The sequence below is a fragment of the Anas platyrhynchos genome, chromosome 2 (assembly GCF_047663525.1).
Source record: "Anas platyrhynchos isolate ZD024472 breed Pekin duck chromosome 2, IASCAAS_PekinDuck_T2T, whole genome shotgun sequence".
Taxonomy (NCBI): Eukaryota; Metazoa; Chordata; class Aves; order Anseriformes; family Anatidae; genus Anas; species Anas platyrhynchos.
In genome coordinates this window covers 22,489,244-22,511,238 of record NC_092588.1, presented here as the reverse complement: position 1 = coordinate 22,511,238, position 21,995 = coordinate 22,489,244, and the positions used below count along the sequence as shown (strand labels likewise).

General features: G+C 40.8%; 1 protein-coding gene across 8 annotated transcripts in view; it reads left to right on the top strand.

Moving 5' to 3' along the window:
* The window catches only part of VPS13B (vacuolar protein sorting 13 homolog B), a 465,257-nt gene that overhangs the window by 49,640 nt on the left and 393,622 nt on the right, over positions 1–21,995 (top strand). For all 8 annotated transcript variants that reach the window (XM_072034434.1, XM_038173544.2, XM_072034433.1 and 5 more), the window contains 3 exons: positions 17,512–17,780; positions 20,134–20,229; positions 20,567–20,689. In XM_072034434.1, coding sequence (XP_071890535.1) covers positions 17,512–17,780; positions 20,134–20,229; positions 20,567–20,689 — 488 coding nt within the window. The remainder of the gene's footprint in view (positions 1–17,511; positions 17,781–20,133; positions 20,230–20,566; positions 20,690–21,995) is intronic.

Below are 21,995 nucleotides of genomic sequence, written 5' to 3'. Positions count from 1 at the left end.
TGAGGTGTGGCTGCTGCCAGTTTCAGAGTGATGTGTTTTTTATCTTTTTTTTTTTTTTTTTTTTGAAACTTTTCTTTGAGGACAGCTATATCAGCATTTGTTCTAAACAGCAAAACATTACTTTGCACTATGTTTTCAGTAGTTCCAGAATACTTGTAAATCATGTAGTCTCCTCCTTTTTATATAACGTATTTCCTCTTCATGATACTTCATGGTTGCTTACTGTGATGTGATCTTCAGAAAAAGGGGGGGTGAATTTTAATTGCCTTTGTGGCTAGTGTCTTGAGGAGATGTTTTGCATATCAATCCAAGGGTTGAATTTGTGTCAGGGAGAGTTGGACGCAGTATTTACCACAGAGGCAAGAGTACTATGTGATGACTTCTGGAAAATTCTTGGAATTGTATGTGGAGGTGATGCGTCAGCATTAATTATGTTTATAGTATTAGAGTAGTTGGAGACCTTCAGTGTAAAACGTTAATAGATTTTGTTCTGTTTAAGAAATACAAAATTTCAATTTCATTTTTTTGATCATGTAGTGCTGTCTTCTCTGACTTCAGAAAAATAATACATTATTGGAAAGATTACAGTAGTGGGATTTTTCTTCACAGAAAAAATAGCATTTCATGTTGGTTGGCACAGATAACCGTTTCACTCTCATGCCAGATGTAGAATCCTGTCATGCTGCCACTATGTGGAATTAAGCAAATAAATATGATGTCTGTAAATAGTTCTCCTGTGTTTTCTTTAAAGATCAAATAGTTTTCTGTACTAGAAACTATTTGCCTTACAAGAAATATGGAGTCTGTTACACCACGTGATTAGAAGTACTTAATTATTAACATTCTGAAAATATTGTATTAATTTTCTCCTGAGACTTTAAAAAGCAGGGTTTCTAGAAGAACCCTTAGTGTGTACATTTTAAGAACTCCTTGCATCTACCCAATGTTTTAATTGTAAGGTTGGCAGAGAAAGGGCGAAGAGCTGTTCTCTGTGGTGTTGCATTACCCTTGCTTTCAGACTGAGTGTCGTATCTGTACCATGGGTGTTTTTCTTTCATTCCCATCAAAGTTCAGCCACCTTTAACCTTTCATGCTATAGCTAATTATGATGTGTTTAGAGTTGCCTGAACTTCGTAGCTGGGTTCCTGGAGCTACTAAGGTGAGTAGGACCATTTGAATGTAGCAGAGTGTCCTGGTTTCAGTTAGCACAGAATTAATTTTCTTCCTAGTAGCTGGTGGAATGCTGTGTTTTGGCTTAGGATGAGAAGAGTGCTGATAACACCCCGATGCTTTAATTGTTGCAGAGCAGTGCTTACACCAAGCCAAGGACATCTCAGCCTTTTGCTCTGTCCTGCCAACGGGCAGGCTGGGGGTGCAGTAAGAGCTGGGAGGGGACAGACCCCGGACAGGTGACCCAAACTAGCCAAAGGGGTATTCCATACCATCTGACGTCATGCTAAACAATATATAGGGGTGGCTAGCCGGGGGAAGGGGGCCGGACTGCTCGGGGTTAGGCTGGGCATCGGTCAGCGAGTGGTGAGCAATTGCATTGTGCATCACTTGTTTGTACATATTATTATTATTTCCCTATTATCACCATATTATTATTATTGTTATTATTGTTATTATTATTTTGTTATTATTATTTTCCTGTCTTATTAAACTGTCTTTATCTCAACTCACGGGCTTCACTTTCCATTTCTCTCCCCCGTCCCAGAGAGGGAGGGGGGAGGGTGAGCGAACGGCTGCGTGGTGTTTAGCTGCCGGCCGGGTTAAACCACGACAGTCTTTTTGGCGCCCAACGTGGGGCCCGAAAGGTTGAGATAACGGCAGATCTGACCAGAGTGTGTTAAACTAAAATTGGTGTAAGGATTAGACCTGCTTAATAGTCACTTGTCATAATGCTGATTGCTTTAATCTCAACTCTGCTGCGCCTGTTTTCCAAATTGAGTATTATAGTACATTATTTTCCATATTTGCTCTCTGTCGTGTTGTTTATCCTCTCCGGGCCCTGGTTTCAGATCATTATGGTACTGTGTGTTGTAGCAATGGCTTATGAGACGATGAAATATGTGGTCATGACTCTAACTTGTTATTTGTATTCAGTAACATCGTCGACTCTGTACTTTGGAAACTGTATCTTGGAAACTATTAGCAATTATACCTATTGTTTTTTTTCATTAGGGAGTCAATCTGTGGAGGGGAAAGGGGAGGATATTTTTCCTTACTTGCTTACTCTCCCTTTCTCCTTCACCCCCCCTGTATCCTCCTGGATCACTCTGCCTTCCTCCTTCACCACTCTCTTATCCCCTGAGCTTGTCAAAATAGCTCTCCACGATATTGAGTATTTCTGGAATACTCAGAATACCATAGTCTTGTTGTTCTGCCTCATGAATGCACTTCAGATTCTGCTTAAAGTTAAACAACTACTTGGGGAGCTCATCTGGAGATCTGCCCGGAGGCAGGATAGTTGTGGGTGGCAGGGAGTATGGGCGGATATGGGCAGGCATCTAGAGCAGTTGGCACCCCCAGTGTGTTGGAAATTCACCCCTGAACAATGGCAAAATCCTCAAAAACTGGCAGAATGCTTGAAAAAAAGGTGTCATGATTCTGGCAGTTCCAAAGTAACACAAATCATTGTAACGTGCTGGGGCCTGGCTCATGCCTATCGAGCTGCCATTGATACTGCTATCAACTTAGTGACAGACCCTGCGGCCACTCCAAGCCCTGTGACAGATCCAACGGCCACTGTGACCCCTACGGTGGATTCTGCAGCCGCTCCAGCCCCAGCTCCTGCAGCCACTCCAGATCCGGTTCCTGCAGCTGCTCCAGCTCCAGCCCCAGCTCCTGCAGCTGCTCCAGCCCCAGCTCCTGCAGCCGCTCCAGTCCCAGCTCCTGCAGCCGCTCCAGTCCCAGCTCCTGCAGCCGCTCCAGTCCCAGCTCCTGCAGCCGCTCCAGTCCCAGCTCCTGCAGCCGCTCCAGTCCCAGCTCCTGCAGCCGCTCCAGTTCCAGCTCCTGCAGCCACTCCAGTCCCAGCTCCTGCAGCCGCTCCAGCTCCTGCAGCCGCTCCAGTCCCAGCTCCTGAAGCCGCTCCAGCTCCTGTAGCCGCTCCAGCTCCAGTTCCTGCAGCCGCTCCAGCCCCAGCTCCTGAAGCCGCTCCAGCTCCAGCTCCTGAAGCCGCTCCAGCTCCAGCTCCTACTGCTGCTCCAGTCCCAGCTCCTGCAACTGCTCCAGCTCCAGCTCCAGCTCCTGTAGCCGCTACAGCTCCAGTTCCTGCAACTGCTCCAGCTCCTGCAGCCACTCCAGCTCCTGTGGCCGTGTCAGAGAAACGAGCTGTAGCAGTGCAAGTTGACCCTGCAGAGGGTATTCCAATCCCTGTAACGGGGTCAGAGAAACGAGCAGTAGCAGTGCAAGCTGCCCCTGCAGAGGGTATTCCAACCCCTGTAGCAGACTCTGTAACAAAGTCAGAGAAACGAGCAGTAGCAGTGCAAGCTGCCCCTGTAGAGAAGGTGAAAAAATGGTATAGAGATTCAGGTCGTTTAGAACGCAGAGAGTCTTCTGCCAACCCAGGTAAGGCTTCTGCCAAAACTAAGTATAGAGATGACGAAGATGATGACGACGCTGGGCCATCAAGGATTCAGGAGGAGGAAGATGAGGATGCCGAAAAAGCAACAGTAACTACCCGAAGCCTAAACGAGCGCGAGCTACGAGATGTGCGAAAAGATTTTGGTCGCTGTATAGGTGAGCAGCTTGTCACCTGGCTGCTCCGGTGCTGGGACTCTGGAGCCAATTGTGTGGAATTAGACGGCAGGGAAGCCAAGCGGCTGGGATCCCTTGCTCGAGACGCCGGCATTGACAAAGCAATTGCAGATGGAGCACAATCCACCAGCCTCTGGAGGCGTCTCCTCTCAGCTGTGAGGGAAAGGTATCCCTTCAAGGAAGAACTTTTATGTCTACCAGGCAAGTGGACCAGTATGGAGAAGGGAATCCAGTACTTGAGGGAATTAGCCGTACGGGAAGTGATTTATGAGGATCCAGACCTCAGACAAACATCCAAAGATCCAGATGAAGTCAAGTGTACACGACCCATGTGGCGGAAGTTTGTACGGAGTGCACCATCATCATATGCCAGCTCATTGGCAATAATGGCCTGGAAAGAGGATGAGGAACCCACAGTAGATGAAGCGGCTAAACAACTCCGGCAGTACGAAGAAAGTCTCTCCTCTTCCTTACAGGCCTGCGTCTCAGCTGTGGAGAAACTTTCTGAAGAGGTCCACCAACTTAAAGAGAATCTATCTTCCTCCCCACCTGAACCAACCAGTGTCCACCGACCAAAAGAGAACACCTGGGAGAAAACACTTTCTGAAAAGTTTCACCAACTTGAAGAGAGATTATTCTCCTCCGCACCTGTACAAAGCAGTGTCTCAGCTGTCAGGGGTAGGCGTTCACCCACACAAGGAAGACGATATGGTGGGTACTCACCCCGTGCCACCCTCTGGTTTTACTTACGAGACCATGGAGAGGACATGAGAAAATGGGATGGAAAATCTACCGCGACCCTAGAGGCACGGGTACGTGAGTTGCAAAAGAAAACAATCAGGAAAAAGGGATTCTCCGAAAAGTTTGCTGCTCCAACTTCCAGCAGACAGTCCTTCAAACACAGAAACGAAGAAGATTCTGACCAGGATTAGGGGGGCCCTGCCTCCAGCCAGGGGGAGGAAAGGGACAATCGAGTTTATTGGACTGTGTGGATTCGATGGCCTGGCACATCACACGCACAGAAGTATAAGGCTTTAGTAGACACCGGTGCACAATGTACTATAATGCCATCGAGCTATAAAGGACCAGAGCCCATCTATATTTGTGGAGTGACAGGAGGATCTCAGCAGTTGACTGTATTGGAGGCTGAAGTGAGTCTGACTGGGAATGAGTGGGAAAAGCACCGCATTGTGACTGGCCCGGATGCTCCATGTATCCTTGGCATAGACTATCTTAGAAGAGGATATTGCAAGGACCCAAAAGGGTTCCGGTGGGCTTTTGGTATAGCTGCCTTAGAGACAGAGGGCATTAAACAATTATCTACCTTGCCTGGTCTCTCAGAGGACCCCTCTGTTGTGGGGTTGCTGAGGGTCGAAGAACAGCAAGTGCCAATCGCTACCACAACTGTGCACCGGCGGCAATATCGCACTAACCGAGACTCCCTGATCCCCATCCATAAGCTAATTCGTCAATTGGAGAGCCAAGGAGTGATCAGCAAGACCCATTCACCTTTCAATAGTCCCATATGGCCAGTGAGAAAGTCTAATGGCGAGTGGAGACTAACAGTGGACTATCGCGGCCTGAACGAAGTCACGCCACCACTGAGTGCTGCAGTGCCAGACATGCTGGAACTTCAGTATGAACTTGAATCGAAGGCAGCCAAGTGGTACGCCACAATTGATATCGCTAATGCATTTTTCTCCATCCCTCTAGCAGCAGAGTGCAGGCCACAATTTGCCTTCACTTGGAGGGGAGTCCAATATACTTGGAATAGGCTGCCCCAGGGGTGGAAACACAGCCCTACCATTTGCCATGGACTGATCCAGTCTGCGCTAGAGCAGGGGGAAGCTCCTGAACACCTGCAGTACATCGATGACATTATTGTGTGGGGTGACACAGCAGAGGAAGTTTTTGAGAAAGGGAAGAAGATAGTCCAAATCCTTCTGAAAGCCGGTTTTGCCATAAAACAAAATAAAGTCAAAGGACCTGCACGAGAGATCCAGTTTTTAGGAATAAAATGGCAAGATGGACGTCGTCAAATCCCAATGGATGTGATCAACAAAATAACAGCTATGTCTCCACCAACTAACAAAAAAGAAACACAGACTTTCCTAGGTGTTGTGGGGTTTTGGAGAATGCACATCCCAAATTACAGTCTGATTGTAAACCCACTCTACCAAGTAACCCGTAAGAAGAATGAGTTTGAGTGGGGCCCTGAACAACGACAAGCCTTTGAACAAATCAAGCAGGAAATAGTCCATGCAGTAGCCCTTGGGCCAGTTCGAACAGGACCAGATGTAAAGAATGTGCTCTACACTGCAGCCGGGGAGAACGGCCCCACCTGGAGCCTCTGGCAGAAAGAACCTGGGGAAACTCGAGGTCGGCCCCTGGGGTTTTGGAGTCGGGGATACAGAGGATCTGAGGCCCGCTATACTCCAACTGAAAAGGAGATATTGGCAGCATATGAAGGAGTTCGATCTGCTTCGGAGGTGGTCGGTACTGAAGCGCAACTCCTCCTAGCACCCCGATTGCCAGTACTAGGCTGGATGTTCAAGGGAAGGGTCCCCTCTACGCATCATGCAACTGATGCTACATGGAGCAAGTGGGTTGCACTGATTACTCAGCGGGCTCGAATAGGAAACCCCAGTCGCCCAGGAATATTGGAAGTGATCATGGACTGGCCAGAAGGCAAATACTTTGGGATATCATCAGAGGAGGAGGTGGGTCGTGCTGAAGAAGCCCCACTGTACAACCAGTTGCCAGAGAATGAAAAGAAATATGCCCTGTTCACTGATGGGTCCTGTCGTATTGTGGGGAAGCATCGGAGATGGAAGGCTGCTGTATGGAGTCCTACGCGACGAGTTGCAGAAGCTGCTGAGGGAGAAGGTGAATCGAGTCAGTTTGCAGAAGTGAAAGCCATTCAGCTGGCTTTAGACATTGCTGAACGAGAAAAATGGCCAGTTCTCTATCTCTACACCGATTCATGGATGGTAGCAAATGCCCTGTGGGGATGGTTACAGCAATGGAAGCAAAACAACTGGCAGCGCAGGGGCAAACCCATCTGGGCTGCTGCATTGTGGCAAGATATTGCTGCTCGGGTAGAGAACCTGGCTGTGAAAGTACGCCACGTAGATGCTCATGTGCCCAAGAATCGGGCTACTGAAGAACATCAAAACAACCAGCAGGTGGATCAGGCTGCTAAGATTGAAGTAGCTCAGGTGGACCTGGATTGGCAGCATAAAGGTGAATTATTTATAGCCCGATGGGCCCATGACACCTCAGGCCATCAAGGTAGAGACGCAACATACAGATGGGCTCGTGATCGAGGGGTGGACTTGACCATGGACGCTATAGCACAGGTTATTCATGACTGTGAAACATGTGCTGCAATCAAGCAAGCCAAACGGTCAAAGCCTCTTTGGTATGGAGGACGATGGCTGAAATATAAATATGGAGAGGCCTGGCAGATTGATTACATCACACTCCCTCAAACTCGCAATGGCAAGCGCCACGTACTTACAATGGTGGAAGCAACCACTGGATGGCTGGAAACATATCCTGTGCCTCATGCCACCGCCCGGAACACCATCCTGGGCCTTGAAAAGCAAGTCCTATGGCGACATGGCACCCCAGAAAGAATAGAATCAGACAATGGGACTCACTTCCGAAACAACCTTATAGACACTTGGGCCAAAGAACATGGTATTGAATGGGTGTATCACATCCCCTATCATGCACCAGCCTCCGGGAAAGTTGAACGATACAATGGCCTGTTAAAGACTACCTTGAAAGCAATAGGCGCTGGGACGTTCAAAAACTGGGATACGCATTTGGCAAAGGCCACGTGGTTAGTCAATACTAGGGGATCTACCAACCGAGCTGGACCTGCCCAATCAAACCTGTTACGTACTGTAGATGGGGATAAGGTTCCTGTAGTGCATGTAAAAAATATGCTGGGTAAAACAGTCTGGGCTACTCCTGCCTCAGGAAAAGGCAAACCTATTCGTGGAATTGTTTTCGCTCAGGGACCTGGATACACTTGGTGGGTGATGCAAAAGAACGGAGAGGTCCGGTGTGTACCTCAAGGAGATTTAATACTGGGTGAGAATAGCCCATAAACTGAATTGTACCATGTTAATTAGTATATTACACTGTATGTTATCACTACCATGATTACTATAGGTGACTAATTAGAATGTATGGAAAAGAGTGTAACCTGAGCATGACATAAATGGTATGGAATAAGGGGTGGATAGATGTCCTGGTTTCAGTTAGCACAGAATTAATTTTCTTCCTAGTAGCTGGTGGAATGCTGTGTTTTGGCTTAGGATGAGAAGAGTGCTGATAACACCCCGATGCTTTAATTGTTGCAGAGCAGTGCTTACACCAAGCCAAGGACATCTCAGCCTTTTGCTCTGTCCTGCCAACGGGCAGGCTGGGGGTGCAGTAAGAGCTGGGAGGGGACAGACCCCGGACAGGTGACCCAAACTAGCCAAAGGGGTATTCCATACCATCTGACGTCATGCTAAACAATATATAGGGGTGGCTAGCCGGGGGAAGGGGGCCGGACTGCTCGGGGTTAGGCTGGGCATCGGTCAGCGAGTGGTGAGCAATTGCATTGTGCATCACTTGTTTGTACATATTATTATTATTTCCCTATTATCACCATATTATTATTATTGTTATTATTGTTATTATTATTTTGTTATTATTATTTTCCTGTCTTATTAAACTGTCTTTATCTCAACTCACGGGCTTCACTTTCCATTTCTCTCCCCCGTCCCAGAGAGGGAGGGGGGAGGGTGAGCGAACGGCTGCGTGGTGTTTAGCTGCCGGCCGGGTTAAACCACGACACAGAGTGATATAGAGAAATCCTATGAATCAATATGAGAACAGCTGGGATTGGTAGGCAGTGGGTTTTAGATGAAAAGATCCAAGGACTGGAGAGAGAGAGATTAGCTGGGTAATGAGAAGATTGGACAGAACACGTGTGTATGGAAGAGGATGCAGGTGGATAGGAGAGACAGAGGTTTTGGTTAGGTTGTGAGATGGATGGTAAAACAGAAATACAGCTTAAGAGAAGATTGAGGTTAAAACAAAAGGCATCTGCCTACAAACACTTGGTGTTTTCTGCATCTGGAATGGAACTCAAGATTGTTATGTCCAAATATGAGTAAATTATTTGACAAAGTGTCTCTTGTCATCTTCCTTTCGAACGTATGTCCTCAGGAAGGTTAAATTGCAGTTGCTGACTGTAAATCTTATGCGGTTTTTCTGAACAACTGTGAATGTGATGTTTTTAGATTTCCATAAAATAGCTATCTAAAAAAGGAATAATGTGTAATTTCTTACTGATGTACGCAGTTGTTGTCAGAAGGGTCAGAAATTAAACTATGGTTGCAATGACAAGAACTACCAAGTAGGAAATCTGTAATTTCCTATGCAATCTTTGTTCAGCTATGCTGTGCTCAAACACTATTCCACTAATATTCCACTTAATTATGTGATCATGTATTTCTGACAGAATTATCCCTTCCGAACACAAAACAGATGGCAATTGTTGTGTTGCCAAGCCAGAGCTGTAGAAACTGTTCTGGAAGTCCATTTCTATCTGTACTGCAAAGTCGTTTGCTGCACATAGCCTAAAACTGTTAGCAACTGTTTTTCTTTATGCTGTTTATGCTTGTTTTCTGCATGGAGTTCAATATACGTTTGTAGGCATACATGTACACACACAACCAAAACTTAGATACCCGATGATTTTTTTTTTACTCTCATTCAGTGCAGTAAACGAGTGCCAAATAGACATTACCATGTTATCTATACCATCAGTTTGTGAGTTACCTGTTTTTCTTCTTCTTAGACTTCATTTTATATCTGTGACTGGTAAGAAAAAAAAAACCTTTCTTCTTCTTGAACACTTCATGATGCATTTGTCATCATAGTTTCCAACCACAGATTTGAACTTTTCTGAGGAAACTTCAAATATGCTACTATTTTCAGAGAGAAAAGAAGGAATTAAGAAAAAATAACAAATGACTTGCAATTTATCTACTTAGCTATATTAGCCACACTTTTTTTCAGAAGTACCATGTTATGAAATCCAAGACTAATTACCCTGGAATTGTGCCTGAATTCTTTACAGTTTAATAATGTGCTTAACCTACTTTATAGGTTATGTTTTTATAACTCTTTGAAAGTGTTCTGAAGGTTGGTTCAGCCCAGTAATTATTAGGAAGCAGTCCTAACCATTTCAGTTTAAAGAATTTATCTACATCTTCGTCTTTTGAATAGAGCTTCCTGTATTTTGTCAACTGAATTCTTCAACTATGCATATTTAAGGGTATTCCAGCAGCAATTTGAAGTGTTCTTGTACACCCAAATGTAAGAATAAGATCCTGAAATTTGATAGTAGGGTTAGCAAAACATATGTTCAAGACATAGGCTGCCTCTGAGGAAAATCTACTTAAATTCTGTTAATGCTGAAAGCACTCAAAATACGTAGGTAAAAATAGTGGGTCAGAAATCCATGTGGAAACTGGCTTTGGTACCATGTGGATTCACTTAATACTGCATGCCTGATGAACCATCTTCCAGGGCCTTTGCTTTGAGGATTTGAGAGTTGTCTGCATTGTGATCTTGGATGTCTTGGTAGAAGAAGAAAATTGATGTATTTCAATGTATAAAGATACAAAAGTTAGAAGGATTTGGACAAGAGTGTGGCAGGGGTAGCTGTGGGGGGCAGGGGCTTGAAAATAGGCTTTTGGTTTGTAGGGGAAAAGGACTAATGTAAATAGAAATGAGAATGACTTTGGCATGAAAGAGGACAGGAAGCCAGGACACATCAGAAAAATGGAATTTATTTGGATGGGATTGCTGAGGTTGATGATCTAAGGCTGAAATACTGTAACTTTATTTAAAAAGTATGATGCTGAGAGGTTTGAGCAGTAGGAAAAGCTCAAGCAGAGGAGGTTTGGCACTTGTTGAACAAAGAAATCACAGAATGGCTGAGTCTGGATGACTCTGGAGGTCATCTTGTCCAACTTTTGCTCAAGCAGGGACACCCAGGGCAGGTTGCTCAGAACCAGCTGCAAATAATTTGTGATAGCAAGAAATTAGAGGTGAGCATTACATGTTGGAGAAGGGGTTGACTCTGTGATATGGTACTAGGATAAAAATGGGAGAATTGAATTAGATTTATTTATCCATATTTGACTAAGGAAAGGGGGTATCTTTTTTTTTTTGACTCGTAAGGGGGTGTCAAGAGGCAGGAGACATTACTCCATTAACACCAGTGACAGGACCCGCGGGAACGGGGTTAAGCTGAGGCAGGGGAAATTTAGGCTTGACATAAGGAGGGGGTTCTTCACAGAGAGGGTGGTTGCACACTGGAACAGGCTCCCCAGGGAAGTGGTCACTGCACCGAGCCTGTCTGAATTTAAGAAGAGATTGGACTGTGCACTTAGTCACATGGTCTGAACTTTTGGGTAGACCTGTGCGGTGTCAAGAGTTGGACTTGATGATCCTTAAGGGTCCCTTCCAACTCAGGATATTCTATGATTCTATGAAATACAGTTGTGCGCTGCATTGAAGAGTTTGGGTAGATGAGAGTTATCTGTAAACAGTGGAGAAAATGGTTGCCAGTTTGGCAGAGTTGATATCAAGATAAAAGGTTGTGTGTGTGTGCCAAGTTACACTTACCTGTTATTTCTCTTGTTGCTGCACTTTTTGTGTGTTTTCTCTTGAGGATCTGAGACATGGAGATGCATGTGTTATTTTTGCAAAAGACTGGGATACGCTATGCTGTTTGTGCTCCTCATCTTTCAGTGTGCTCCAGGGTGAGCAGTCCATGCAGGAAAGCCAACAGTTGTTTGATTCCCTCCAGTTTAGCTCTGTTACTGGTGTGTCTTCCTTGCTGATACACTTTGATAACCTCCCAAGGAAGCTAGGTGTACTTGAAATTTGTATTTCAACAGGCTGTAAAGATGCAACCTAGCTAGATAGCAGTTTGTGGGATCAGTGCATTGTGCAGCTGTCTAGCAGCCAGTGAATAACTTCGTTGTAGGCTTCTGTGATAGTGCATTGTAAGTGGTTGCTGAGATCCCATATGCTGAGGATGGGTATCAGGTTCGTTGTATGGAGATGGCCAGATTTCATTAGTTTGGAGTACGTGTTTAGGCACATAGAATTGCTTGCATCTGCCAACATCAGTTAAATGAGCAGCAGTTAAAACGAGTAACAAAAAAAAAAAAGTAAAAATTAGGCATTTTATAATTTCAGGTTTAAATTAGAGAAATATAATTTATGTTAAATATTTTAATTGTTTAGGAACTATAACATTTTTTGGTGGAGAATTAGATTACTCTGAATTTTAAAAATCTATGTTGTCTTGCAATTTTAATGTTTTTCAAGAAAAATTAATACTCCTTTTTGAGTAGAAACTCACAAATCTAATTACATTTTTGAAAGGCACTGGCATCAGTCGCACGTAGACCTTTTGTTTTTACTTTTTGCATAAAAGCTTAAATACCAGATTTCTTTTTCATTGCCGCTGATTTTAAAACTGGTTTAATATAAATACTGAATATAAGCATTTTCTTAATGTTTCCAGTGAATAAAGAGTACTTCGAATTGTTCTGTTTGAGCTTGTGTGCAGGGTATGAAACAAAAACACTTTCCAGTTTGGCATTCAGCTTGGCAAGGAGAGACAACTAGCACCTTCTTCTCTCTGTTGGAGATCTACGTTTAACAAACCACTTTGAGCTTTGTTGTTTTGTAATTTGTACTTCAAACCAGAGGCCCTTTCCCTTTTACTGTGGCATTTCAAGTTGTTTTATCTTTTGTTATTAAAATAGAACGCCCTTCTATGTCTTGCCCTGCTGCTGGTGTTTGGGAATTACTATCACTTGTTCTGTAGCTCACCCTTAACTAACTGTTACACATCTGCTCATAACCTTACTGAGGTTAGGATATTATTTAAATGATGGCAATTCTTAAATAATTGATTAGCAACCCTAAGTAAAATCACGGAGAGTGCTGTAGAGCGATTTGTGGTGGGGTTTCAACACTTCAGAATTGTTGTGGCACCTCTTTCCAAATTTGTTATGAAAACTCCAGTTAAGGAGATACGTGCTCTCCCTCCTTCCAGCTTTGCTTGTCCATTAGTCCTACACTCGTGTAGTTTCAATTTCCAGTAAGACAGCTAGACATGGAGAAGCTTGGGGAAGTTTAAGAGATGAAGGTACGCACCTTGAAAAAGTGGGTTTTCTAAAGATGAACCTGAAGCTTTCATATGTTGCAGTAACAGTCCATACCCAGTGGACTCTGTAACTGAGCAGTAGAAGGGGATTATGTTTTTTCCCCTTGATTTATGTTAATCTCTAAGGTAGGAGCTTGTTGTGGTCTAGTGGGAGTCAGAGGTTTCAGTTTAAGGAAGATGATATCCTGGCTACAGGAATAATAAGAAACTTTTGGCGTACTGTTTCGCCATTCTGATTCCTGACTACCTGAATCACTGCAGCAGGTTGTCGTGTACAAAAGGAAAGTGGTATCTCTTAAATGTATGAAAGTACTGTCCCTTGAATCTGTGGCTTTGTAATACTGGTAAAGCTCCGATGGCATCAGATTTTCAACTAGAAAGTGTTGGGGCTAGGTGCAGTTTGCTTTTAAATGGAGATGCAGAATACCTTTCAGACTAGAATTTGGTACGTAGGATTTTAATTTCTGTTGGTATTAACTTCTAGTTGTGTGTCAGCTCCTTAGTCCTTACTGCTGGGCTAGTGTACTCCATGTGCACAAGACATTTTTATTTCACAATACATATTAAAAAATACTATTTAAACATCAACATGTTAAGCTATTAGCATATTACAAGTTATCTTGTGGGAGTCAATTTATTGTCTTTCCATGGTGTAGATCCATAATGTATATCTTCTTTTGAATAAAAGTAAGTTTGGTGACACAGCCACTAAATAGCTGTATAAACGTATTGGAGGCAACTTTTATGAACCTTGGACTTGTTTTTTATTTTTTCTGTACATTAGTCATTTCTGTGTTCTTTATGTAATAAGCATATGCCAAGGAAAATGGTACAGAAAATGCTTGTTACTTTGCAAGCATGTATGCTACTCTATTTGAGATTCCCCAAGGACAGGACAGTTCATGCTGCAGGGAGAAATTTAAGGTTCGTTGTGTTCTCTAAGTCAGCACCAATGCTGCTGTCACGAGAACTCCACCACAAACCTGTTTTTCTGTTCTTAACGCAATTAGTTCCAGAAGTTTTGTATTCATAACTAATGATCATCCTAGCAGTGAGTTCATCGTGGCTTCTTTACCTTATAGCAGGTAGAACATGGGCGAGGAAATGAATTTTAATATCTACATTATTTAATGATACAAGAATGAACATCTACAGCTGTGTTCTTGAAGTCCTTATTAACTTTAATTTGTGCATTTCATGGTTGATTCAACCAGCTGAAAATGGATGTTATTGCCAGAAGGGATGGTGATGCATTCCCTCCCTCGTCCCCCTGTGCCAGCACCTGTATTTTTGTAGCCACAGGCAGAGCTGGATCAGGGACCTTACCTGGCTGAAAGCTAATACAGGCAGAAAAACAAAGAAGTACAAAGAGTAATTTTCTGCTCAGTTAGTTCCAGATTTTGGATGGGAGATGCTGGTTTCCAGAAGCTTAGTCAGAGTTGCCTTAAGTATCTCCAACCATTTAAAAGTGAATTTCCAAAGATCAAACTTCATCTGAACGTGGAAACAGATGCAGCCATGCCATACAGTCAATTTATATAAAAAATTATTTAACTGGAATCACGGCCATAAACTATGAAGCGAAGTTCTTCCACTGTGATTTTAGCTATGGTAGTGAGCAAGGGTAGAGACAGAAACTTGACAAGTGGTGTAAAGCATGATGTTGTGGCATAACCCCAGCAGGCAGCAGCTCAGCACCACACAGTGGCTCCCTCTCTCTCCCCAGGTGGGATGGGGGAGAGAAAAATAAATTGTAAAAGTGTGAGATTAAGAGGTAAAGCAAAAGCCGTGCTTACAAGCAAAGCAAAACCAAGAATTCATTTGTTACTTCCATCGGCAGGCAGATGTTAAGCCATGTCCAGGACAGCAAGGTTCATCCCATGTAACAGTTTTTTGGGAAGACAAACACTGTCACTTGGAACATCTCCTCTTCCTCCTCCTACCAGCTTTTATGGCTGAGCATGATATGGATTTTCATTTTGGTCCATTTGGATCAGCTGTTCCAGCCTCCCTGCTGGGAGAAGCCCAAAAGACCTTGCAACAACTGAACTTGGAAGTGTTTCCACTGCTATTTTCATCAAAAATCCAAAAACTAGCATTATACAAGCCTCTGTGAAGTCAGTTAACTACATCCCATCCAAAACCAGGACATCTTCTTTAGTACTTCAGGCCCTCAAAGTATACTTGAGGCGTCTTACTCAAATAATTTGTATATTGTAGAAAAATTAGGAATGTGTAGGTGTCCTATGAATTGCAGTGCTGATTGAGAAGCATTAGAAAAAAGTTGGCAAAATGTGTTCTGCTAACATTGTATAATATAGTTATAAGACTAGTATAAATTCTGCAAGGATGAGTTTTTTTTCTGATTTATGTTCTGTTTCTTTTGTTATGAAGCTTTACAAAATTTACTGTTTCTAACAGAGTTATAAAAAAAATATCTGCAAGAAACTCAAGGAGAGCTTGAATTATCCAAATATACCACTCATTTTGTCATCTCATCTCTCTCTATTACAAGCCTTGGCTTTATTTTTTTTGTTTTTCCTAACAAATATTTTGTGCTGGTTTGATTTATTCCTCCTTTCTCTCCATCTGTCTCATGGTGTTTTTGCTTTGATGCCTTTTCTGGAGGCTTCTCTTGCTTGAAAGCAGGTGGTGATGCAGCATCGCAACGTAGGGTAGCGTGAGGATTCTTGCCTTCAAGGCCTGCTTGTGAAAGGCAAAACTGGTGTTTTAGGGCTGTAGCTCAACTCTTTTGCTCAAAGTATCCCGACATTTCAGTTTTACCAATTTATTATTATTATTGAATAGGAAAAAGATATTACTGTGCACCCTTAACCTTGAATTAAAATAGGGTTTTTGTCATTATATTTTAGTCACATATATTTGCAGTTGATGTAGTAGTTAGCAGAGTTAAAACCACAGAGACTCTATGTACATACTTTTTCGTGCATTATGTATCATAGTATCATAAAGGAATATAGATTATAATTATGCTTTGAGGTGTTTACAGGATGTTGTGGGTTGCTTTCTCGGTGTGTTTGTCTGCATTTTGGCTGATTGCATAACGATTGTGGTAATTGTAAGTTCGTGATAGAAGCTAGGTGTGTCCTCCTCTTACATCTTCTGTCTCGTGTTATATAGATACAACTATTTTAGTCTATCTGCTGTTCTGTCTTATTGAATGGCTTCTAAAATATTACAATATATTATAAAAACAAACTTGTATTTGGCGTCTTTTTTACTGTTGTACACATACTGCGGCAAGAGATTATCTAAATGATGAGTTAATAGAACTATACGATGTAATATGACTACATATTACATGTAGTCATATGTAATATGACTACACAGACTAAATATATATTATAAAACGTATAATTATATACTTACAGCCCTGGCTCTTGGCCGTTTCCAAGACTTTGTGTACCCTTTCTGTATTTCCTGTAGTTCAAGATTTATGTTTAGATTTAGATCTGATATCTGAAAATATTTTTAAGGAGAGGGGTAAGGAAGCTTCCTTCACCCTTCAGAGATGCCTCCAAGCATTTGCAGGGGATTCTTGTGATAGTTTTTTATGTTTCCTGTCCTCCCACTGTCCAGATAATTTGTGTACCTGTCGATCCTTACTCTAATTTGAAGACTAAAAGCTCTGAAGCTTGTAGGAGTGAGTCCTCTGAGTTAAAAACGAGGAAATAGGAATGGAATATGTCTATCTCCGTTCTATTTAATACTATGTCCAATGTTATTTCCCTGAGGGAACAGTACTACATCATTCACTCCGTATGGTAACTCTAAAGTAGTTAATACCTCTCTGGAGTCCCATAAGAATGATGATGAAACCAAATAGCCTAAATTAACTGTGCTGTGCACAGTGTTACCCATTCGGATCATGAATCTTGGGAGAAATCCCTGTAGTGTTCTGTATGCTACCTTTAATATTTTTTTCACAGAAAACCTATATTTGGCTTATTGATTTATAGGTGCTATACTTGTGCTTTTTGCAGAATGCAGATAAACCTGCATCTTCCACTACTTTTTCAGCTGACTTCAAGGAGGTTTTCAACCTTATTTTTGGAGCTGTGCTGTATCTACACTTTCCTTGACATGGCTTTTTCAACTGAAGTCTTTTACTATTTCATTTCAAAATTGAAAACTAAAAGATGGTAATACATCATTATTTAGTAGGATTTAATTTGCAACTTCAGAAGGGCATTAATGGATGAACTCTTGAAAGCGTGTGGTATAGAAGACAAATTCTGCTGTCACAGCAAATGATAAAATTATTGCGAAGAGGAAAAACGTTAGTGAAGTAAACAAGCATTTGGAAGCTTAAGTAGAAATTTTTTATTTCTAAATGTATGTTTTATCTCTGTACACCAAATATCATTATGGCAATATCATCAGATAAATTTTGCATGCTATGCTTTTGACTATAATAAATAAGCTTTAAAGAATGTTTGATTTGAAATTTGACTTAGCTCTTGTATTAAAAGGTACAGAAGATGAAACGGGCTCGGTGATGCAGTATCCTACACAGTATATCAATCAAGATCCTTATCTGCATCAAGATGATGATCAGCAGCAAGGATGGGTTTCTTGGGCCTGGTCTTTTGTTCCTGCCATTGTGAGTTATGATGATGAAGAAAACAATTCTGGTGGAATCGATGATGGAACAACGCTCCATCAGCAGAAGTCTCAGTCCCTCAAGGATCCTATTATTTCAATTGGATTCTACTGTACAAAGGCAACAGTGACTTTTAAGGTAAGGATTTCTGTGTCATATAGTATGAGTGCATTGATTTGTTGTGAAAGTGCACGAAGACTGTATGAATGTGTCTACTGTTTGATTTGAGACAAGGAACATGGATGGAATAACAAAAAAGGGTGTGAGGAATGCTGAAAGTTTTTCACATCATAATTAGGTGGTTTGGTTTGCTATTTGAGGCAGAATTTAACTGCAAACATTTTAATCTTAAAAGGAAAAAGAGAATCCAGTTAATATACCTAGATGAATATTTTTGAAGGGAGAAGCTTAAAAGTCTTTTTGTGAAAATTTATTGCAGTATTCTATTCATGTGATGTTTGTATAAATGCATTTAGTAATAAGAGAGTTTTAGCTTCTAGAGCTTGTGCATGAATGTTTTCCTTTTTTTCTTCTAATATGTGCAAATAGGAATTCAATTGAAATTATTTTTTGCTCTAATCAAATCTCTAAGTAGTTGTTGGGCTTTTCTAATACTTTGTGCTTGCAGAAGGGAATATAGAGTTAAAACAAGGTACTTAAATACACTGACAGAAATTAGAAATTAAGGTTCTGATTTTGTAGAATACTTTCAATACATGCCTTTGAGACTTTTGGATGAAGTGCAATACTTTCGTAACCCTTAGATAATGTTTATGTGCCTGCTTTATATGCTCAGTATCATCAGAACCTCCTGTTCTTTTGCCTGTTTGGCTTGCCAGCTGTGCAAAAGGTGTAGTGCTTTGAGGGGCTCCATGGCTACTTTCTCTTAGCTATTTTTGTTTGTTGGCATAGCAGGGCATTTAGCTCCTCAGCAGCTGGCAGAAAAGATGAAGCAGGCAACTTCGACAGTTGCAAGTATTCTGTTCATGTTTTAAGCTTTTAGTTTCCTGGTAAACTTAGTTGCAAAAGTTGAGGATGTGAAGCACCAGCAAACATTCAGTAATGTTCTTTTGGCAATCTGCCTCAGTCTTCATTAAAAAAAAAAAAAGGAAAAGAAAAGAAAAAAGGCTAAAAATAAATGATGTAGAATAATTCTTCTGCCTTTAATTAAATCTCTGGGACACCACTAAAAAAATCTCAAAATTCTCATTATCATGGGTCAGATTGGTCTTTCTTTTGTGCTTTGTCATACAGTGTTAGCTTTATGCACTCTTTCTGCATGTGAGAAAACTTGTTAAAACAATAGGAACATTTTTTTGAACAGAATTTGCTGGATTGAGCTTTCCTAATGTTTCTTTGGCAAGCTTGTGCATTTTATATTAGGAAGTGATAAAAACTGCTTAAAATATAACATCTTAAATTCTATAAATTTTAAATGTGAAGTATGAGACGAATATGGTGACAGTTAGGAGGAAAACAGAATTCATTGTTCTACTTGCATGCAAAGAATGTATGGAATTAATTTGTGGTTCATATTTTGGTTAAAAAATAAGGTCAAGTTTCTGCATTAGCATTCTGAACAGTTGATATCATTCCAGCTAAAAATCATGCCAAATTAAATGTTGCATTTTCTAATAATGGTGAAAATGATTCTTGTAATGTCTGAGTTCTTTTAATCAATTAATTGCTTTTCCTCTACAATAATTGCACACAGCTGAAGGGTGATCAGTGATTTTTTTTAAATCCAATTTTCATGGACATTTGGATTACAAAATTTTACTTTGAAACAACAACCATGTGTATCAAGTCTCAAAAATAATAATGAGAGCTTGTGGATATTTTATATAAAAATTAGAACTATTTAAGCTGTTCAACATAAAAATAAGCTTTTTTTTTTAATGCAAAAGAGTCTTGAATTTTGTTACCTGACTTCTCCCTTTCTTTTAGCTCCAGGTTGTATGCTTCTTAAGCAGAGAGCATGTGTATTAGCACTTTAAATTTTTATATTGTAATCATGCAAGAAATATGAATGCATGTTTCTCTGAATTGCCATGACAAGAAACAAAAATAAGTATGATTGCAATTCAAAACACTTCCTTAATATTGTCATGCCGTTTAATTTTTTGCTGGGAAGAATAAATAATATATTTATGGATTTTTACAGCAATTTACAAACTAATTTGATACCACGTTAATAATGTAGCTGCGTATCTGTTTCATCTTTTCACATAGTTTCTCTTTAGATAAGCAAACTAAAAGTTCTGTAGTGGATTTAAAACTTTTTGTTATGGCATACTTCAACCAGAAGTTGAATATGAGAAGTTTTAATATGGATAATGTGTTACAGCTGTTGAACTGCACCTGTTTCCTGCTTGTTAATAAATTTTGGCCATAGTTTAATTTGTCCTCATCAGTTCTGTATATTAATGACATTACTGCTGTTTAATACTAATATTGACTTTTATAAAGTGTTTATCCTATTGTTTTGTAGCTTACTGAAATGCAAGCTGAAAGTAGTTATTACAGCCCTCAGAAAGTAAAATCCAAAGAAGTTATATGCTGGGAACAAGAAGGAACCACAGTTGAGGTAATTTCTTGTCGACTTTTTTTATTATAAATACTGCAGTAAATAATTTCTAAGACAAAATATATTGAATTACTTTATTACTGGTTTTCATATTCTGCTATATTAGATGTGTTTATGTGTAAAAATCACATAGGTAGGAACAAGGGGTTGCTTTGGTATCTGACCACCATAGCACTAGAAATTTAGAGACTTGATATACATCCTGTTTGGTTAACTTGCTGTTCATTTAAGCACTTAAAATATAAATGTGAATATACTCTAGTTCACTTTTTTCATCTTTTCTGTTTCTCATGGACTGGAATTCTTCAAAATACCACATTTTTTCCCCCCCCCCTAGGTCCTTATGAAAGGTGAACGTTTCTTTGATTGCCAAATAGGTTTTGTTGGCTGCCAAGCCATGTGCCTTAAAGGAATTATGGGAATTAAAGACTTTGAAGAGAACATGAATAGGAATGATGAAGTGAGTATATTACAATATTAGTTGACTTGTTGAATACAGCAGTTAATGGTATGCTTCATTAAAATATTTGGGTGCCAGAGTTGGAAACACTGGTGTTATTAATTGTGAATAAGGTTTTTAGATGTGTCACTGGAATATAGAACTCAATGCCTTATCCTGAGGGTTGAAAAGATGACAAACATCTAAGAGTGAGAAGCTACGAAACATAAGATTTTTCTTTTTTTGACAACCCCACTTCTCCCCCCCATTATTATATATGTTTTCATACTTTGATTCTGTATAGGAAATTAAATCACAGAAGTTTTTGAAAGTACTTAAATCAACAGAAGTTCAGAGGGGAGGAAATAGGAATGTGATACACTAAGGATAATAGAGGTGTAACTCAAATAGTGAACAAGTATGTTGCCTTATTTTTCAATAGCATTGATGGTGTGAAGTGAAAAGGAGTATTAGTTACTGAATTTTAGGTAGAAGCAAGACTTAAATTGCTTAGTAAGACAAGCTTGGGTATTCATATGAACTACTCTTAAAAATTTAGTGAACTGATGTATGAAATTGTAAATTTAATAGTAGGGATTTTTAGTTGAGCTATAGGTAAAACGGTGCCATATTGCAGTGGAGAACTACATCTAAGCAAAATCAGCCAACTACAGACCTGTTAGTATGATGAGTTCTCTGTAAATTCTTAGTATTTTAAGGAGAAAAACCAAGAATATCAAAAACAATATAAAGCAAATGTAGATTAAGAAAAAGATACTGTTATTTAGAAAATAGATACTGTGATATGGTTTGTTGGGTCATATTCTTGTACTTTCCCTGTGAGAGCAGTATGGTTTGTCATCCATTCTAAAGTGTTTGTACACAAATACATGAATCAGAAGAAAAAACTAAGGATTAGGTATCCTTACGTAGCTGTAGAACACGATATTGTTGGGAATACAGAGGTGTGGTGGGACACAATATATAACTGGTATGCTGTAACCAGTAGTTAGAGGGTTTGCCAGAAGAACAGTCTGGGGGGACAAGGATAAGCCATCTGTAAGAGATGCTCTGCCAACCTTGTTACAGACAAGGAAGACCTGGCTGGGGATTTGACAGTGAATGGCAGCCTTGCCTGCAGGAACGATGAGATAGTGAAGTTTTAAATTATGAGTAAAGTGAGCAAGATGAACAGTAGACTGGTGTCCTTTGGATTTAGAAGAGCAGGTTTTGGCAGGATCCTGTGGAATAGTGCTCTAATGGGCAAAGAGACTTAAGAAACCTGGTTGAGTTTCAAGGACAGCATTCTTCAAGCACAAGAAGCTCG